At 34.4% G+C, this 20,663-nt stretch overlaps 1 protein-coding gene and 1 pseudogene across 2 annotated transcripts in view; one reads left to right on the top strand and one right to left on the bottom strand.

The window, feature by feature from the left end:
- Trpm7 (transient receptor potential cation channel subfamily M member 7) overlaps window positions 1–20,663 on the bottom strand; it is a 103,922-nt gene that overhangs the window by 9,763 nt on the left and 73,496 nt on the right. The window contains exons 28-37 of one of the 2 annotated variants that reach the window (XM_078049626.1): window positions 20,090–20,149; window positions 17,645–17,741; window positions 7,491–7,561; window positions 5,846–5,880; window positions 3,552–3,577; window positions 1,621–1,671; window positions 1,478–1,543; window positions 578–861; window positions 374–456; window positions 1–206 (exon numbers count right to left, since the gene is read on the bottom strand). In XM_078049626.1, coding sequence (XP_077905752.1) covers window positions 1–206; window positions 374–456; window positions 578–861; window positions 1,478–1,543; window positions 1,621–1,671; window positions 3,552–3,577; window positions 5,846–5,880; window positions 7,491–7,561; window positions 17,645–17,741; window positions 20,090–20,149 — 979 coding nt within the window. The remainder of the gene's footprint in view (window positions 207–373; window positions 457–577; window positions 862–1,477; window positions 1,544–1,620; window positions 1,672–3,551; window positions 3,578–5,845; window positions 5,881–7,490; window positions 7,562–17,644; window positions 17,742–20,089; window positions 20,150–20,663) is intronic. The other variant, XM_078049627.1, reaches the window with a different exon arrangement.
- Window positions 8,903–17,651, top strand: LOC144377503 (large ribosomal subunit protein bL17m pseudogene; annotated as a pseudogene).

Genomic DNA, 20,663 nt, shown 5'->3' with positions numbered 1-20,663 from the left:
CTTGTAAATCAAGCACCAGCAATTCCCCTCTGGTATATTCATAAGTCCAGTGGCTAAAGGCTAGCATGATCTCTTCTAATGTATTAGTTGGAATAATCTCATCGCCATTATTATTGTTGTATTTTCTAAATTCTCCAGTCATACATTCTTCCACAGCAAACCACTGTCCTGCTGAATGGCAATACAGCAGGAAAACTTCAAGGAACCTTACGAAAAACAGTTACAGATATTACTACCAGTCTGGTTAAGAAAATTCTAATTGATCTGAATCATGAATAAATTATTTAACATTAATAATGAAGGTCAAGAAACTGCTAGCCACATAATTCTAAAATATTACAGAAAAATATCATAGAAAAATGTAAAGGTTTACCTTGGAGAATATGGTATGGATTTGGGTTTCATTTGATTGAAGGCAAATGTGAGTTTCTGTGCTGCTCTCTGTTGTTGAATTTCCTAAAGAAGAAGGGAAACCCCTTGATTAATATTTAAACTAAAAATGGATTTTGCTTATTCACTCTAGAAGTGAAAAAACAAAGTTCTTACATTATACAGTTATATATTCACTGATACTTACTCTGAGACAGAGATGCAGAACTGTATCCTCTTTATAAATACTTGACCATGTGTTAACCACCTCAGGAAGAAAAGATTTAATAATATAAAGATGCCCTGATTTGAGGATATCATGTTCTGACCAGGTACACTGAACTTTAACAGCTCTTCGTAAACCTCCTCCCATCTCCTCTTTACTTAAAAACTCTATTTTGGCACAGAGGCCTAGTTGTGACCAAGAAGACATGCTGTTATTTAATATGTTGGGTGAACTCTCTTCCAATCGGTACACCGTGACAGGCTCACCTGCAACGTGAATGGACAGAGTTTAAAATCAAATTATGAGTCCTTAAAAATGACAAAGTAGAATAAAAATTTGCAGGTATTTTTGGGTAAGTAAGGAATAAATACAAGATAAAATGAAAGAAGTATAGTTTTTTAGAAGTTTAGTATGATGAATGATAGGAAATCAATATTCTTCCTTAATATCTCTGAATTCATGTATAAAGACAAAACATTTTTAAAATAATGAACATTTTAAAGATTAACTTAGAGAAAGCAACTGAAATTCTAAACATCTTGGAGTTAAATTTCAGGAGGAAGTTAAGAGTTATCTGTTCCACAGTTCCTGTGATATAAATTTATCTATGCTTTTGTTATTAGGCAGTGGATAAAGAACTTTCCTGAATTACAGTACACCTTTCTTTGTGGGTATACCAGTAATAGAAAAATTAAAAACTTCTAATGTTTTTTTCTACTTAAGTATACCTCTCTTATGTAGTAGACTAATTAAGAATTTATATGAAATTGACATTTCTTAGTGATCCTTTTTCTTTTTGTCCCCACCCATGTTTTATGCTATAACTAAAAAAATCAGTGAAAAATTTACTTTCCCTTTCATCTCCTTATTTTTGAGATTTACCTCTTGGAGGCACAGGTGTGAATGGAATGCTCTGGGATAATCTCATCAAGTTATTTCTTTCCACAGCTGCATAAAAATAAGAGAAATAATGAAATCTCTAAAAGTTCACAATATTACTAAATTTTGTCTTTTATATTACTGACCTGAATAATAATAATTTGTATCCATGACAGGCTTAAATGGAGAAGCAAGACCTAAAATGCAAATACACAAATGAGACTATTTTTAAAAGTACTAGTGCAACAATATTTTTTGTTCAGACATTTTCATATAATACCCTATATATCCTTTATGTAACCTCTCCTCATAAAAATGGAAAAAAATAAGTAAAGAAATACGACCATTATGTGCCTTATTTCCCCATTATGCCAGATTAGATGGTTACTATACACCAGACACCTGAAAGGGAAGAAGTGTATGATGCTTCACATTCTCTTGCCACAAACTGTACTCTTCCAATTCCTCCCACTCAAAAAAAGAGTTTTCATTTGTGACTTTTGGGGTTTGAGGTATGTAACCATGTAACCATTTTAGCAAGTCCGTCATGAGAAGATGAACTTCAGGAATGTGAAATACATTTCTCCAGAGAGACACTCTCATCTCTAAATTTTCTGAAGTTTTCACTTTTAAATGGAACAAGAAGATGCAAAGGTATGAAAGTATTAAACTGAACACTACATTTGGGAAATGATTTAATATGAACTGAACTAATTTATATTCATCACAATGACCTTAAGTGTTTTAAATTCCTCAGTGGGTACAGAGACCTTAGTCCAAATTATTTCTAATTCTATAAGTATGTGTCATCATGATTGATTCTCTACAAGTGATTTGAATATGCAGCCAAGATTACAAATTAATGAGCAAGAGTATAAGCATACCTGAAGGAGGTGAAGCTACAGAAGCAAGGAATATCAACTTGTTAAGAGCCTAATATGCCACACTAGAAAGCAAATAGATTTTACTGACAGCGAGAAAAATATGGAGCAGAAGAATGACAAAATGAGATCTTTTAGAAAAAACATTTTGGTGGTAGAACACAGGCTAGAAGTAAAACTAAAAGCAGGGAGCCCAAAATGGTATAACCATCTTGAAAACCTATTTGGCAGTAACTACTATATGAACATAGTACATACCCTACAACTTAGCAATTCCACCCCTAGGGATGTAACCAGCAGAAAGGAGTACTTATGTTTACCAAACAATATGAACAAAAATGCTCATAATGACAGAAATCAGAACAGCCATATACTGGGAGCTACTAAAATGCTCATCAAATATTAGAATGGATAAATTTAATATACTCACATAAGGAAATACATGAAGTACCAAGAATGTACAAATTACCACAATTCACCCCTACATTGATAAATTTCATAAAAATAACTAGAAGCCAGACATACATAAATACTTCATATTGTATGATTCAACATATATGTATATATATATATAAACACACACACACACACACACACACACACACGCACAACATGACTTCACTGTGTTAATACAGGGGTTGTAATAAGAAGCCAGAAAAGAGCTGGGATATTGACAATATTCTGTTTTTTTGGGTGTTGATTACATGGGTATACTCTTTTTATGAGAATTCCCTGAGGGTTTATTGAATTATTCTTAATGCATATTTATACTAAAAATGATAGTCTAAACTGAAGACACAGTAGGATATACAGTGGAGGATGGATTCTAGAAATACTTAAGAGGTAAATGCAATAGCACATGATTAGAAGTGCAAAGTCAAAGCAGTAAATTATAGCTTCCTCAAGTTTCACATATCTGACTTAAAGAATTTACTAGAACAATGAACAGTAGAGAAGAAACAGTTTGAGCAATAGGGATAAAAGAGTGGTAGTGACAGAAAACAGGTCATTGTTTATTGGTTTGTTTGCAAAACATCTGTATTAATGAGAAACTCCTGGGAAAAATTTTCTAGCTACCTTGGCTTTTTTGAACTTGGATGTCTAAAATCTCTTGCTTAGGGTAATAGGGTCACAAATGACTTTAATAGGTCATATATGACTTCCAATTTTTCATATTAAATTTACCACAGACTCACCATTTAATGTTCCTTCCTCAGATGGCCTAAAAAAAACAATAAAAAGCATAATATAAAGCTGTGTCACACTTTAGTTCTGGCTACTATTCAATTTTTCTATTTTACAGGACTATCACGAGTATTCTGACATTTGGATTCACATTCATTTGAATATTTGCCATTTTCCCTTAGTCAACTATTAATTCATATATAGATATGTATATATCCATATGCATCTACTATTTTATGATTACTTGCTTTTTAAAATATATTTTTTACTTGTTATTAGTTATACATGATAGTAGAATGTATTCTGACATATTTTATACATATATGGAGTATAACTTTTCTCATTCTTCTGGTTGTATATGATGTAGAATTACATTGTTGTGTAATCATATATTCACATAGAATATTAATGTCCAATTCATTCTATCTTTCCTGTTCTCATTCCTCCTCCCTTCCCTTCATTCCCTGTTGTCTAATCCAAAGTACTACTATTCTTCCTACCCCTTCCTTATTGTTAGTTTATTGATAAATTTTATCCCCAGTTTATGCCTATATAAACATCATTCCTAGTTTAGTGTCAAACTGAAAGTAAGATATTAACAAAGTAAAATATTTCACGACTTCTGTATTTGTGGGAGATTAACACTGTGATAACAATGTCTTGAAATGACTTTCCAGGATTCTAAAAATACTTCAATAGTACTGATAGGAAAGGAACTCAAGAGAACAGTAATAGATGTCATTCTGCAGAATTCAATTTCAAATGTCAAATTTTTGTACAATCTTCAAAATATTTTTAATAACAATGCCTATTTGCAACAAGTGAAAGTTCTTTTTTTTAAAATATTTTTTAAATTATAGATGGACACCATACCTTTATTTATTTTTATGTGGTGCTGAGGATCGAACCCAGTGCCTGAGGCAGGCATTTTGCCACAGAGCCACAACCCCATCCCCAAGTGGAAGTTCTTTTAATTTCAAGGATTCTAATGCAAAATAAGAGACCCACATATAGTTGAAAGAAGAGTGGAATGAGAACAGAAAAATGGGTTCCAGGCTTTGCTCTACCCATATATACAGCTATGCAGCCTTGCTCATGACTGAAAGGACAAGATCCAAAAGGATCTCGGGAATAAAGGGCTTATGGGAGCCTCTCTTTCCAGTTTTCATATTCCATCCAATCTTAAAGATTGATTTTTACCTTAATAGCATATAACTATTCGCTTATAGGAATTATTTTGACACAAGCATTATCCCTTTGCCTGCTGCTAATAACCACTCTTTTTCTTAGCACTATAAAAGTCGAACTCCAACCTTTTGGATACTTCTCTGGGTCAACTGTGTTAGACAGTATTTCCTTTTTAAGACACCAGAATTCAGATCAACTTCCAGTCACCTATTCTGTATTTATATCCTGTGTCTTTGATTATCAAAGATAACAGTCCCTGAAGAGGTCTGAATGAAGGTAGATCTTCTAAATGCCACTCAGGGCTAGGCTACTCTAACATTTTGAAGAGCTGCTTACCTATGTAGCACATGGTTTATTTTCTTCTCTATATATTCACAACCATTTCAGATTCTTACTGGAATGTATAATTTCTTCAAATTGGCTTCCCTTCTCAAGTGGTCTGTATCAGAGAGTTAACTCTCCATGCTTCCAGGATCAAATTAGTGTCAAAAAAAGACTTTAAAAATTTGCTTAGAAAACCTAAAATACTAATTCCTAGTTAGGCACACAGAAGTTATCTTTGATTCTTTTTTATCTTTAAGTTTTATCTGTAGTAAAAAATTTCACTTTCCAAGGACAGTTATCTGTCAGGTTTCCTTTTGTTTCCACCTTTTGATTCTGGATTACCTATCAGCTTTTTAGTGAATCTTCCTATATACAGACTCTCTAATGTAAACTGTGTATTACTGCTCTAATCATTGAAGTATTTTCCAAAAGAAACTGCAAAGTTTGATTAGAATGATGGACAAAGAAGTTAATCACATATAAAACTTAAGTACTGAACTTCAACAAATTTATTCAAGAACAAGTTGGAAACAAGACTAAGTATAAAATCATGGATGGTAGGGCACTTACACAGCATGTGTGAGGAGGCCCTGGGTCCAATCCCCAGTATTAAAAAAAATCAGGTCAAAATTGTTTCACTATTAGGAAGATTTAGTAGAATGTAATTATAAAGTATAACTATATGTTTCCCAATCTTATCTATATAAAGATATGAGATGCTAGAATAATCATCACCTATAAATAAAGGAGCATTAAAGAGATAATGCAAAGAGCTGAAAAAAGGATTACTTACATTTCTCTGTTTGATGGTCTATCTTGTAACCAATCCTGTAGTTAAAAACAAACACAAACAAAAATTCAAAAACCAAAATCTCTAGATGAAACATAACTGCTTAACACTTTTGTTTCTTATAGTATGTTTCAAGAATGAAGGGTTAAAAATTCAATATGAAGTCCTTGTGTCATATAAATGAACTTATAAGACAATAAATGTATATAACTACCATAAGGTGGAATAAAGAATTTCAGAAGTCTTATTTCAACAGCATAGTTTTTCTAGTTCTACAAATTGTTTGATGACAATCTTACTGTAACAAAATATACATTTCTTTCTATGATTCTAAAAATAATGTGCCCCTTGCCAAAAGAATATCAAAGTACAAACAGAAAAATTAAAATCATGCAAACAATGAAATTCAAAAACAATTGCTAATGATATATAGGCATTTTATCTTAGCCTTCTTTGTATATATAATGGTTTTTATCCAGCAGATTAGGTGATGTTTCTAGGTATAAATATTTTTATTTCTCTAGTTTGGATCCTGAATTTGAATTTTTACATATTCCAAGTCATTTATAGTTCTTCAAATTTTGTCTACTCTGAGTCAAATAGATACACTTCCCATGTATCTTCACATTTAATGTATTTTCCACCTATCCATTTTGCTTTCTGATGTATTCTGATGCAGTTTAGTAATCTCTTTGGATAACCTCATCTGTTATCTAACCCCTATTGAGTATTTATTTATTATTTGTGTCAGTGGTGCTTATTAACTACTAAGCCAAATCTCCAGACCTTTTTATGTTTTATTTTGAGACAGGGCCTTGCTAAGTTGCCGAGGCTGGCTTTGAACTTGTGATTTTCTTGCCCCAGCCACAGAAGCTACTGGGATTATAGGGTATGCCATCACACCCATTTTAATTCTTAATTTCTAGATTCTTTTCAAATTTGGCAGTCTTTTAGCACAGCATCTTTTTTCCTTTCCTCATGTCTTGAAATATGTTCCTTTATGCCTTTTAACCACTTTAGATGTAGTTATTTTATTATCTACAACCCAAAACACTACTATTGTTATTAGGTGTCTAATACTGTTAATATGAATTTCTAATTTGGTCATCTTCAAGGGGACTTTGTTGCAATAGCATGCAGTTTAGGTTCAGGATGTTTTTCTCCAAAAAGGAGGATCTGTTACTGTGAAAATCCATCGGCCAACTCCTTTCCATTGATGTAAATTTGTTTAATAACATGATTTTTAGCAACACAATCTATCAAGTTAATATTTTATATTAACACTGCTTTCTTCATATCTGACTATAAAAGAAATTTTTATTTCTCCTAAGCTATTTGTTTTGGATATCAGATGTCTTACTTTTAAAGGGAATTTGCAAAATCAAATGGCTAGGAATAAGCTCATGAAATTAATTTTTTTAACTCAAACAAAAAGGTCCAGCCTTTCTTTCTTCTGCAAGAATTTTTCCTGACTATATACTACAAAAGAAATTTTCTCTGTAACTGCCACTAAACATTGATGTAAGTTTTCAAAGGTAAATTTTTCTTGAAATTTTCATAATTTCATATAGAATAGCACCACCAATTAACTTTTCTTTAATAAATATGTATTCATTTACATGTATTTGTTTCATAGAAATCTACAAACCGGTAGTAAAGCTGCTTTGGAATCTACATCCTGAGTATCTTCTGTAGATGGTCTTCTACCACTGCTTTCTACTGAAAGAAATTTAGAAAAGATAAAAACTCAAACAACTAAAATTTAAAAAAATATTGACTAATCAAATGAAAAGTGTTTCTAGGTATGCTATATATAATCTTCATAAAATAATTTATTACCAACACTATGGAACACAAGAATTGCACAAGGCTCAACAAACCCCCAAATTATTCAATTTATTTTGAGTATTCAAATTTATGTGTTGCAGGGCTGGGGATATAGCTCAATTGGTAGAGTGCTTGCCTTCCATGCATAAGGCCCTGGGTTCAATCTCCAGCACCACACACACACCAAATAAACAAACAAAAAGAAGTGTACAAATTTATGTGTTGCAAAAAAAAGTATGAGTAAAAGTCTTTCCCTCTTGTTCCATATTACCTTTACTAGAGAAGTCAAGAAACTCCTACTAGTAGATATTTGGTCTGTTTCCAATTTCTTGCTATAACAAAGACTGTTACAATGAATATCCACCCCCCCCAAGTGACTGAAGATGACACCCTGGAGATCCTGAAGGCACCTAGAACTTGCCCACTTCCCCATGAGACAGAATGAAATAACTGAAGAGCAGATGCAAATAAAGGTGTGACGGGTGACGGTGAGAGAATGGTGAAGTTCAATAGTGGACAGAGACTTGGAACAACCTAGAGACTTCGTATGGTTGAACAGGGTAAAAACAAAGTACCCAGGATGGGAAGTGGGAGGATGGGTGAATGAGGCAGAGGCCCAGTGAGCACCATACTCAGGAATAGTCACGTGGTAGAAATACAGTCAATGCACTTGGGATCTGCACGGCAAACTGGCTCTGGAAGTTCTCTACACTTCATAGCATATTCTCCTGGTGCTGTAATAGGTAGTCATCTTGAGAAGGTCTTATCTGAGCATACTGCTTAGTCAAAGCCTCTTGCATTTTTCCGCCTTTAGGTCTCATGTCAATATTACTACAGTAGCTCAGTGGGGAGATGCCCTAAGTGTCAGTTTGGTCCAGGGACAGAGCCTCTGATATAAACTGTTTTGAGAATTCTATGCAGTGAAAAATTGGACTGCTATGCTTAAAGGACAGAGGAAACACATGAGAACAAGATGTTTCCCCTTTAAAACTAGCACTTTGGGAAGCCAGCTGTAGGAATCTGGGGAACTTGATTTTGTTTGGGAGCTAGGGAGCCAAGTCTCAGGAACACCATAGTTAAGGGGAGTGGACTACAATGAGTCCACTGTCAACTCCCCCAGCACAGAGAGCAAGATCTCCATAGATTCGCCCTATTCAAAAGAGTGCAGCACAAAAAGCGCCAGAGTCATTTGACATAATACAGAACCTGTCAGCACTGCCCTTGGAGTGCACAATGCAAAAGACACCAGAGGGAATCTGTGCAAGACGAATTTCACTCCATGCTCCATTGACATTCTATAACCTTGGCATCCGCCCCATTCTTGGAGTGTGCAACACAAGTAATTCCAGAGTAAATCTTTCCTGGGGAGGTCTGAGTTTCACCTTAGTTTATTTTAGTATGTAGGGTAGCTAAGAGATATTCTAACTGGCTCCTGTCAGAAACCATTCACATCGAAAGCCTGGCACCAAAAAGGAAAGGAGGAGACAAAAATTCTCAGACTGAAGTTCTTGTATAGGCTGCAGGTAATTTGCTCTTAGCTGCACAATCTGTGCATACCAACAGGGAGCAAGTTATTAATGTTTTAACCACTATTTTTCCTTTGTGTATATATATTTTCTCTTTCTTTGTGTCTAGAACTGAAGATTCAACCCAGGGGTGCTTTACTACTGGGCTATATCTCCAGTCCTTTTTATTTTGGACAGGTTCTAAGCTGTCCAGGTTGGCCTTGAACTTGTGATCCTCCTGTATTATCCCCACCAAGTTGCTGAGACTACAAGCATGCACAGCATACCTAGCTTCTCTCTTTTTTTTCTTTTAAAGTTGTAGATGGACACAACACCTTCATTTCACCCACTTATTTCTTATGTGGTACTAAGAATCGAACACTAGTGCCTCATGTGTGGTAGTTCCACCACTGAGCTACAACCCCAGCCCTCTCTTCTCTTTAAAAATTAATTTTTGTCTTTTATTTTTTCCACTTATCTATATTTACCCTGCTTTCCTCTTTTAGCTTTAAACTTTTAGTTTTTCTTCTTTTTTCTTTTTTTAAATTAACTGTACTTAATTAAATTTTTAGTTTATTTGATAGTATTTTTGCCCCTTTTGTTTCTTGCTGTTGGTGCTATGGTTGTTTTTAATTTGGTTTTTACTTTATTTCTCTATTTTGTTGCTGTTGTCACATTTACTTTCTTTTTTTCATGAAGTGCTAGGGATTAAATGTGGTACTTTTAGCATGTTGGGTGGGTGCTTTGCAGTTGAGCCACACTTCCAGCTCCCCTCAGAGAAACTGCACCTTACTCCTGCCATAACCTAGTCCTGCTTGAACCTTGGTGGATTCTTCAATTTATTACAAAAAAAGGCAGGGGGAGAAGACAACCAGCGATTAATCCAGCTCCAAGTAGGTATGGCAGGGAACTTGAAGTCCCACTCCTGATCATTCACCCCCATATCAAGAGCAGAGAGGAATAACACAATGGTTATGGACAATGAATCTATAGGGAGCTTTCAGCATAACTCATCCCCATACCCTACCAGACCACACATTGCTGACAAGACTGAAGGAGTAACCAGGGGGCCCACCCCAATCATTCTGCTGTCTCCGTGGCACCTGCCTGAACTACTAGAGGGATCACAGTCTTGAGAGACCTACAAGAGAAAGCAGGTTATCTGAGGCTCTGTAACAGTACACATTGTGTCAAAACTCACAAATCATAGCCAAGAAAGCTACAGGGAAACTAACCTATTAAGTCAAACTGGAATTAGACACAAAACTGTATAACCAACTGGTATTCCAGGGCACATTTTCCAGAGAAGGCTACTAATAAGAAGGCCCTCGTATAAAAGTGGAAGAGACATCCATTTCAACAAAAAGGAAAAATCTCAACACAGAAACAAAAGAAATATGAAAAAGTAAGGTAACATGACCCTTCGTAAAGTTATACTCTAGTAACTAATTTTAACAACAGCAAAGTGGACAAAGAACTCAAAAAGAATGACTTTTAAAAAGCTTACTGGGCATGGTGGCACATGCCTATAATCCCAGTGACTTGGAAGGGTGAGGCAGGAAGATTGTGATTTCAAGGCCAACACTGGAAACTTAGCAAGACCCTGCTTTGAATTAAAAAATAAATAAATAAAAAGGGCTGAGGATGCAGTCCAGTGGAACAGCACTGTTGGTGCAATCTCCAGTATTAGGGGAAAAGAGCTCAATGAATTCTGAGAGGACATGAATAAACAGCTGAATGAACTAAGGAAGGCAATGCAAGATATGAATGTGCAAGTCAATACAATAGACAATTTGAAAAAGAACCAAACAAATAAATTGAAAGCACAAATTAAGTCAAATTAACTCAGTTGAAAGTATCACCAGCAGACCAGATCAAATGAAGAAAGAATACCAGAACCTGAAGACAAGGTTAAAGAATTATCACATTCAGACAGTAATAAAGAGAAAAAAGAGGGAATGAAGGGAACATACAAGGTCTCTGGGACACTACTAAAAGACCAAACATGTATAACTAGAATAGACAAGAGAAAAGAACTATAAAGGCTGAAGGCTTGGAAAACCCATTTTGTGAGGGTTGTGGCTCAGAGGAAGAGCGCCTGCCTAGCATGCGTGAGGCACTGGGTTCAATCCTCAGCATCACATAAAAATAAAAGGTACTGTGTTCATCTACAACTGAAAAATGAATGTTAAAAAAAAAAATCTTGTGAAATAACAATGGAAAGTTTCCCAAAATCTTGGAAAACACATGGACATTCAAGTTCAGGAGGCATTTAGAACTCCAAATAGACACAACCAGAAAGAACTTTTGCACAATGTTATAAACTGCCAAAAGTACAGATCAAAGAAAGAATATTAAAAACTATAAAAGAGTAGTACCAAGTTACATTTCAAGGCAAACCCATTAGAATAACAGATTTCTCTGCAAAAATTCTAAAGGCTAGGAGAACATGAAATGAGGTATTTTAAGTCATAAAATAAAATAACTGCCAACTTAGATTTGTTATAACCAGAAAAGTTATCCTTCAGAATTGGATGAAAATAAAGATCTTCCATAATAAGCATACGCTAAGGGAATTCATGACTATTAAATCAGCATTACAGAATATACCTACACTCACAAGAGGAAGAAAGATAAACATGATCATGACAGCAGAGAAAGAATAAATCTTAGTAGCAGTGTAGATAAACAAATGAGAATTAGGAAAGAATAAAACATTACAAATACAGAAAACCCTCAAACATCTAAGATGAAAAACAGAGGAAGATACAAACAAAATATTCAAAACAACCAGAAAAAAAAAATAATAAAACAACAGGAACAAGTTCGTGTGTGCCTTTCAATAATAACCATGAATGCAAGTGGTCTTAAATTCAATAATTAAAAGATGTAGACTGGCTGATTGGATTAAAAACCAAGGTCCAACAATTCGCCTACAAGACACTCACCTTACTGGCAAAGACATACACAAATAGAAAGTGAAAGGACAAAAATGATTTTTAAATAAATGGAATTCTAAAGGAAGTAAGATGAGTAATACTCACATCTGACAAAACAGACTTTAAGCAAAAATCAGAACAACCAAAGAAGGTCACTATGCACTGATAAAGGGAACAATTCATTAAAAAGACATAATACAACAATAGTGGATGACTTCAATACCTTGCTCTCACCAACAGATATCCAAACAAAAAAATAATAAAAAAAGTTAAATTACACTAATGAGGGGCTGGGGATGTGGCTCAAGTGGTAGCGCGCTTGCCTGGCATGCGTGCGGCCTGGGTTCGATCCTCAGCACCACATACCAACAAAGATGTTGTGTCCGTCAAGAACTAAAAAATAAATATTAAAAAATTCTCTCTCTTTCTCTCCTCTCTCTTTAAAAAAAATAAAATAAATTACACTAATGATCAAATTCTTAACTGACACCTCCAAAATACTTTATCCAACAGCTAAAACAGATCATATATTAGGCCATAAAGCAAGGCCTAACAAATTTGAAAAAATTAATAAATTTCTTACAGCTTATTACATCATAATGGAATGAGACTAAAAAAAAAAAACAAGAGATATTATAGAAACACATGGAGATTTAACAGCACTTTTGAACAAACGGTGGGTCACTGAAGACAAGAAAATTAAAAAACCCTTTGAAGCATAGCTGGGGTGATGGAGGCCCAGGCAGTAGGATGGCAAGTTTGAGGCCAAACTGGTCAACTTACTGAGACCTTGTCTCAAAATTAAAAAGGATAAAGACATAGTTCAGTGCTTGCCTGGCATGCGTAAGACTCTGGGCTCAACCTAGTAGTCTAAGGAAACAGAACAAATCAAAACAATACAACCCTAGAATATGCAGTACATAGCAAAAGCAGAATGAAAAGGAGTTCATTCAACTACATTGAGAGAGAGAGAGAGATAGATAGATAAGACCAGGACAGAAATAGATAAACAGAAACTAAAACAACAATACAATGGGTAAATGAAACAAAGAGATGGTTCTTCAAAAAGAGCAACAAAATTGACAAATTCTTAGTTAAACTAATCAATGTAAGAAGACACAAATAAGGAGGGGGGGGGAGAGGAGAGACAGAGAGGGGGAGGAAGGGAGGAGAGGGGGTGAGAGTGGGTAAGAGTATGTGTATGTGTATGTGTGTGTGTGTGTGTGTGTGTGTGTGTAAGTCTCACACACACATTTTTTATGCCATTCTAGCGACAGAACCTAAGGACTCATGCATGCTAGGGAAGCATTCTACCACTGAGTTATATCCCCCAAGCTATACTCCCCGTCCCAGAAAAAGGGTATTAAAACAGATATTAATGAAATTCATAGGATCATTAGGGATTGTTTTAAAAATAATACATCAAAAAGACAGAAAATCTAGAGGAATGGGTAAATTTATGTACACATAAAAACCTACCAAAATTGAACCAAGAGGATACAAAATTACTCAACAGATCCATAATTACATCCACCTACTCTAGCCACACCCTACCCACCCAAGTAACCACCCAGTTAACCCCTATCAGCATCTTAATGCATTGATTAACTTAAGGCTCTCATAACCCAATTACTTCATCTATAAATTTTCTTGTATTGTCTCACAAATGAGCTTTTAGGGGCCACCTCATATCTACACAGTAACAAGGACCTAGAAATAAACTCATACAGTAATAGCCAACTGATACTTGAAAAAGATGCAAACATACACTGGAGAAAGAGATAGCCTCTTCAACAAATAGTGTTAGGAAAACTGGATACCCACATACTAAAGACCAAAACTAGACTCTTATCTCTCATCCTGTACAAAAAACAACTCAAAATGGAACTAATATCTTAAAGTAAGATCTGAAATTCTGAAACTCTCAAAAAAAATCAAAAACACTTCAAGATATTGGCATAGGTAACAATTTGCTGTATAGGACTCTAATGGCTAAGGGAACAAAATAAGAACTGACAAATGGTATTACATCATATTAACAAGCTTCTGGGACTGGGGATGTGGCCCAAGCGGTAGTGCGCTCGCCTGACATGTGTGCGGCCTGGGTTCGATCCTCAGCACCACATACAAACAAATGTTGTGTCCGCTGAAAAACTAAGAAATAAATATTAAAATTCTCTCTCACTCTTTCTCACTCTCTCTCACTCTTTCTTAAAAAAAAAAAAAAAAAAAAAAAGCTTCTGTACAGCAAAGGAAAAAAAAAATCACCAGAGTGACAAAATAATCTACAGAATGAGAGAAAATCTTTGCCAGTTATTCATCTGATAGAGGATTAATGTAAAACATAAAGAATGCAAAACAAAACAAAAGTGGGCTGGGATTTTGGATCAGTGGTAGAGCATTTGCCTAATATGTATGGGGCACTGGGTTCGATTCTCAGCACCACATAAAAATAAATGAATAAAGACATAATAATCAATGTCTAAAAAAATTTAAAACAAAAACAAAAGTGATCTAGTCAACGAGCTAATTATCTAAGTAGACACTTCTCAAAAGAAATACAAATAAATGGTCAGTATATGAAAAAATGCTATCTTTAACCACAAGGAAAATGTAAATCAAAACCACATTGAGATTCCATCTCACTTGTTATGATTATTATAAAAACAAAAAACAAAATAAATGTTGGCAAGGATGTGGGGGAAAAGAAACCCTTATATATGATGGGTGGGAATGTAAATTAGTACTGTCATTATGGAAAACAATATGGTGGCTCCTCAAAAAATTGAACTACCATTTGATCCAGCTATATCATTCCTGGGTGTCTGTCTCAAGGAAACATGATAGCATGTAAAAGAGGTATCTGGGGAGAAGGGGGAAAATGTGGCTAGCTGTGTTGCCACTATCTCCAATGGCCGGGTATTTTGCTGCCTGGGCCTTGGCCAGAGTCCCACATCCACCTTTTGTGAAACCTGCTCACAGGACTAGTGACACACAAATGAATAAATCCAGGTGTCATGGGTGCGTGTGGACAAGATGAGGGGCTATAGTGAGGAGTTCATTGACTAGGGGAAGCTGAGAGACACCAACAAATGAGCTATGAGCATGGCTGACTTCTGGCTCACGGAAAAGGACTCGATCCCAAAGCAGTTTCAAGTACTGACACCTCAATTTCAATATCAGAATGGGGGATACACAAGAACGCTGCTGCAGATCCCAAACAGGATCAGGTCAAGATGGCAGTGATCAAATATAAAGGGAACTGCCTCTCACCCCTGCCTCTACCTCACAGAGACAGCAACCTTAAGACCTAAACCAGTTGCTTCACGATCTGTAGCAGGACCTCTACCAGGAAGCAAGCCTCAGCAGCTCCCAAACAGCTCAACTACCAAGGATCTAACTGGAGCAGGAAGGTCTGTGACTCTCTTCAGTGCCTGTAATCACAGGCCTTTGGAATTCTTTTAATGTATGAGAAGAACTGGAACTAGAATTGTAAAATGGACAGTCTTAATGGGGCCCAGAACCTTCTGGGGAGCCACATAGCCCTCTCTTTACATAGTAGATAAAATTCCTTACATGAATACAGGTAAATTGATCTTTCTGTCTTCCCCTAGGATTTCTAGAAAATAATAAGCTGTCATCTGGGATAATAAATTTATGGATAATTATAATAGCCAAGATATGGGGGCCATTAATAAATGAATGGATAAAGAATATATGGTATATATACACACAATGGAATATTTACTAAGCCAAAAAGAATGGAAGTATGTTACTACAAGATATCAAGTTAATAAGCAAAATAAGCCAGACACAAAAAGACAAGTATATAATGTTTACTCTCAAATGTCTCAGGTATATTAGAAGACTCAAGGAAAAACTTTTCAATATAGTGATAATGTCAGAATATATTATACTCTGAATAATTTGAAGAAATTTAGTAAAATACCAGAGAATCCAGGTTGTTGACTAACCAAAACTATGATATACTGGTTGGAAAGGGTAAAAATATATTTGTATGTTTTTGGGAAACAGATAATAGGAAAACAAAGTTCAGTCCTTGTCTTGTTTAGAACATCAATAGATGTGGCCTAAAACTGAAATGTGAGGATAAAGCATTATAAGAATGCAAACCTTAGAAATAATATCCACTTAAAGTACCATGGACACACTTACTTTTCCCCTCTTTACTTTTCTATCATTTGTTTTACTTGCTTTATTGCTCTCACTAGAATATAAAATATAAAAAGTAGCAGCCAGAATCTTTGTCTTGTTTTCCATCATGGGCTTTTAGTATTTCATTAAGAAATATGATGAATGGGATAAATTTTGCACATAACCTTTACTGACATTAAGAAACTTCCTTCTATTTTTATGTTACCATGAATAGACAATTTTATCAAATGGCTTTTTTGAAGCTCTTGATATGAGCTTATGACTTTCCTCCTTTTATCTACGATCATGCATCTTAGTAATCATACTTCTGAATGTTAAATCAACTTGCATTCCTGGAATAAACCCAACTTGGTCATGATATATACTGGTAAATTTAGTATATCAAAAAAGAATGAGCTAGGCATGGTGGTGCATGCTTGTAATCCCAGTGGCTTGGGAGGCTGAGACAGGATGATCGCGGGTTCAAAGCCAGCCTCAGCAAAAGTGAAGCCCTAAGCAACTTAGTGAGACCCTGTCTCTAAATAAAATACTAAATAGGGCTGGGGATGTGGCTCAGTGGTTGAGTGTCCCTGAGTTCAATCCCTAGTCCACCCCTACTCCAAAAAAAAAGTGATGATAAGGGGTAACTTTTATAATCATTCAACTTGTCAATTATAGAGATACACACACACACACACACACACACACACACACACACACACACACACACAAAATTTTGACTCAAAAAATAACAGCTGTGTTGGACACAGTGGCATGTGCCAGTAGTCCCAGCTAGTTGGTAGGCTCCAGGAGGACTGCTTGAGCTCAGAAGTTTGAGGCCAGCCTATGCAACAATCATCTCCAAAAATATCAGAAATACCACCATGGTATAGAAAGTGCAAAACAAGTATGACAGGTTACCTTTTGTGTAAAATATGAGAGAAAAGATTTGTTATATATGACTACATAAGTATAAAATTCTAGACTCAGACAAAAATAATAGTGGCAGTACATGAGATTGGCATGAAAAGGAACTTTTCAAGTATGTATATTTTAATTTCAAATCAACAAATTTATTAGCTATTTTTAAAAGTTAAACAAAAAAAATAGGCTGAATACATGGTATTCAATTTGTAAAAGCTAAAATCAGCAGATTTGTAAAAATTGAGTCTTTATATTGCATCTTTACAGACTAAACAATTTCAGAATAATATTAGAATGTTTAGGATTATATGACTTAATCTCAAGATTATAGTATGACTGGACTAGAATCTTTGTCTTCTGATTCCCAGACCATTCATTATTTAGGCATATGACAAACATACATTTAAAGCTTAAATATGTTAGCTAACAACCCATCAAGTTAAACTACTCACCTTTTTCTGAATGAAGAGAAATGTTAGCCTTGTGACATTCCGTAAATCCAGCAAAAGAATCCACAGGTTTCAAAGTGTTTCCAGGAGGAATATCATTCTGTATATATTATACATGTATATAATTTTAAAATAATTGAACTGAATTTCAAGCCACTATTATAATATAAAAGAGTCTCTTGATCTACTTAGCTCAATATGCTTTATTCTATCTGGACAACAAATGTATATTTTAGATCATGATTATTTTCTTCAATGTCAAACTTCGTGAAAACACCCTGTGCAATTGCTTATTGGTCATAAATTTATTTGAATGAATCCTTTCCATAGTAATACAAGTTCAAGAAAATTTGGGGAAAATTAAGAAAACTGTGGGGAAAAAAATAAAGTCATTATTGATTCATGGGAAGGAGAAGCTGCTGTCTATATCAACATAGTGAAAATAGTGCTTTGGAGGAGACCATTTCTTTTTAATGGGCGTAGTAGCTTTGTTACTGAATAAAGTATACTTGTATAAGCTATATATACCAAAGGATTTATCTTCTCATTTTTTATCAAACTTCAAATTTTCTTCAAATTTGTTCTGACTTATACAGATAAGGACTTTAAAAAAATTTTTTTTTAGTTATAGATGGATGAAATATCTTTATTTTTGTTTATTTTTATGTGGTGCTGACGATCGAACCCAGTGCCTCACATGTGCGAGGTAGGTGCTCCACCACTGAGCCAGAACCCCAGCCCCAGATAAGATCTTTAAATGTCTTTACAACGTCCCTTACTATTTTCTATTATTTATACATTTAGAAAATCCTGTTTGCTTTACTGACTTAAAAAATATTCCTATTTCCTTAAAATTTTTCTAAGCTTTGAATCTTTACATTTAACTCTAAAAATTCACCCAAGCTTATGATGTGATATGAGAACATAAGCAACTTTCCTGAATTTCCATCCAACTGTCCAAAGTCTTTCTCTCCTCATCAATTTCTAAGACAACATTCCTTATTAATTTTAATTTTTTGAAGGGTTATTTCTAGGTGAGATAAAATGTTTTGCTAAGTGTTCATGTTTTAACCATGCTGGCTGCAAAATATTTCAGTATCTAACAGCTAATTCTCTTTCTTTTTTTAAATCACTTTTCCCCCCAGATGAACTCATAAATCACATTGAACAATTTGGGGAAGATCTCACGCTTGCATACTATTTTGTTTTCTCAACTACAACAATACTAGGGAACCTTTAAAAAAATTTCCAAACCTCTATCGTCCATCAGAAAGAGTGGATTTCAAAATGTTACTACTACAATAGAGTACAGCTTTAATTAAATTAACTTGTATCTCAAGAAAAATTAAGCTTTTCTAGCTTTGCTCTTCACATGTAGCTAACGTATAAAAACAAGATAAAAAGTGCTCAATTACTTTCTATGGTTATAATACAGACTCTAATTTCCTTTCTGATTTGAGCTGTTTCTCCTGGAATCAGTTCAAGCTATTTCTTGTTTGCTTTATCTGTTTTAAATACTTTCTCTGATATACTCTTGGATACAATGACATATCAGTTTCCAGAACAATCTATGAAAAGGAATCCTAACCTGAAACTAATGCATAGGTTTTCAAGGCAACTGTAAAATCCTACTTTAATAGAAAAAGTATGTATCTGTGCTTTTTCTAGGAAAAGGGTCTATAGTTTTCATCAGAAATCCACAAATGATCAAGACTGACCATCAAGAGGTGAGTTCATTATTCTCTTATAGTTTTAGAAAATTATTCAAAATTGTTTAATTTAAAACATTTCAGTAGCTACCATCTTTCTACTAACTTACAGGACCTTATACTTTCTTCTTGCTTTTTCCAAGAAACCTGTCCACATGAGACTTTTTAGTGTACTCCTCTATTTTACATTTATTGTTAAAAGATAAAACTTGTTGGGAAACCTGTTGTTTCACTCTTTTCCATTAAGAGGTGTTCTTTAACTTTTTGTTCTATGTGTATCAATTGCTTTGCAACAGCAAAATGATGCCACCAGAGTGTGGTAATACAATAATAACTGGCATATAGGAAAAAGAAGATATTATTTAAATAATTCCATATTATAAATAAACTAACTTTGATAGAGACTTATCTGTTCTACTTCTCATCTTTTCTCATTTCTTTCTCTTTTCATCATGTGTTAACTAAGGGTAGCTACATGCTACTTCTCATCTTTTCTCATTTCTTTCTCTTTTCATCATGCGTTAGCTAAGGGTAGCTACATGCACTTAATCCATTTACTCAGCTCTTTCCTCCTAAATAATTACACATAACAGAAAAATTTAGACCTTTAAAAAAATGCCATAGAATTAAAATGGTTAGAAAACACTGCAAATTATGGTTTTATGGTTAAGTCCACTGAAACCATACCTACATCCTATATCTAATTTTCTGACTCCCATGTATACTAATGAAACATTACCTGATATTTAGGCATCTCAGAATACTCCAAAATCGTGTTTTCAACATCGTTCTGCTGTTCCTATTTGGGCAAGAAAACTATATAACTATTTCCAAGCATAAAGGCAATACAGAAAGAAAAACAACCCATAATTATTACATCTCAATTTGCATATAATCACCAACTAAATTCCAAGTTAACAATATCTAGTTAGTAGACATTACATTCAATATTTTAATCAGAATATATGTAATTAAAAATACAAATGTTAGTATAAATATCAAAGTGCATTTAAGTCTACCTTTTTATATGTAAGGTAATATGTTCTTAGAATTACACAATTAGGTTTGGATTATATAAGGAAGAATTACCTATAGAAATTCTAGGTTATGATTTTCTGGGGATAGCTTTAGGAAAAAAAGAAAATTTTTGTGTGTAGTGCTGGGGATTGAACCCAGGACTTTATGCATGCAAGGCAAGCACTCTACCAACTGAACTATATCCCCAGCAGGGAAAAATATATTATTTGTAATTGTATTTGTCACCTAATCATTTCTATAATGTTCTATTAGTTCCTTAAGGGACTAGGAAGCAT

This window comes from Ictidomys tridecemlineatus, chromosome 5 (assembly GCF_052094955.1).
Source record: "Ictidomys tridecemlineatus isolate mIctTri1 chromosome 5, mIctTri1.hap1, whole genome shotgun sequence".
Classification (NCBI taxonomy): Eukaryota; Metazoa; Chordata; class Mammalia; order Rodentia; family Sciuridae; genus Ictidomys; species Ictidomys tridecemlineatus.
Note: the sequence above shows the minus strand (reverse complement) of the source record. Positions and strands in the feature narration are given on the sequence as shown.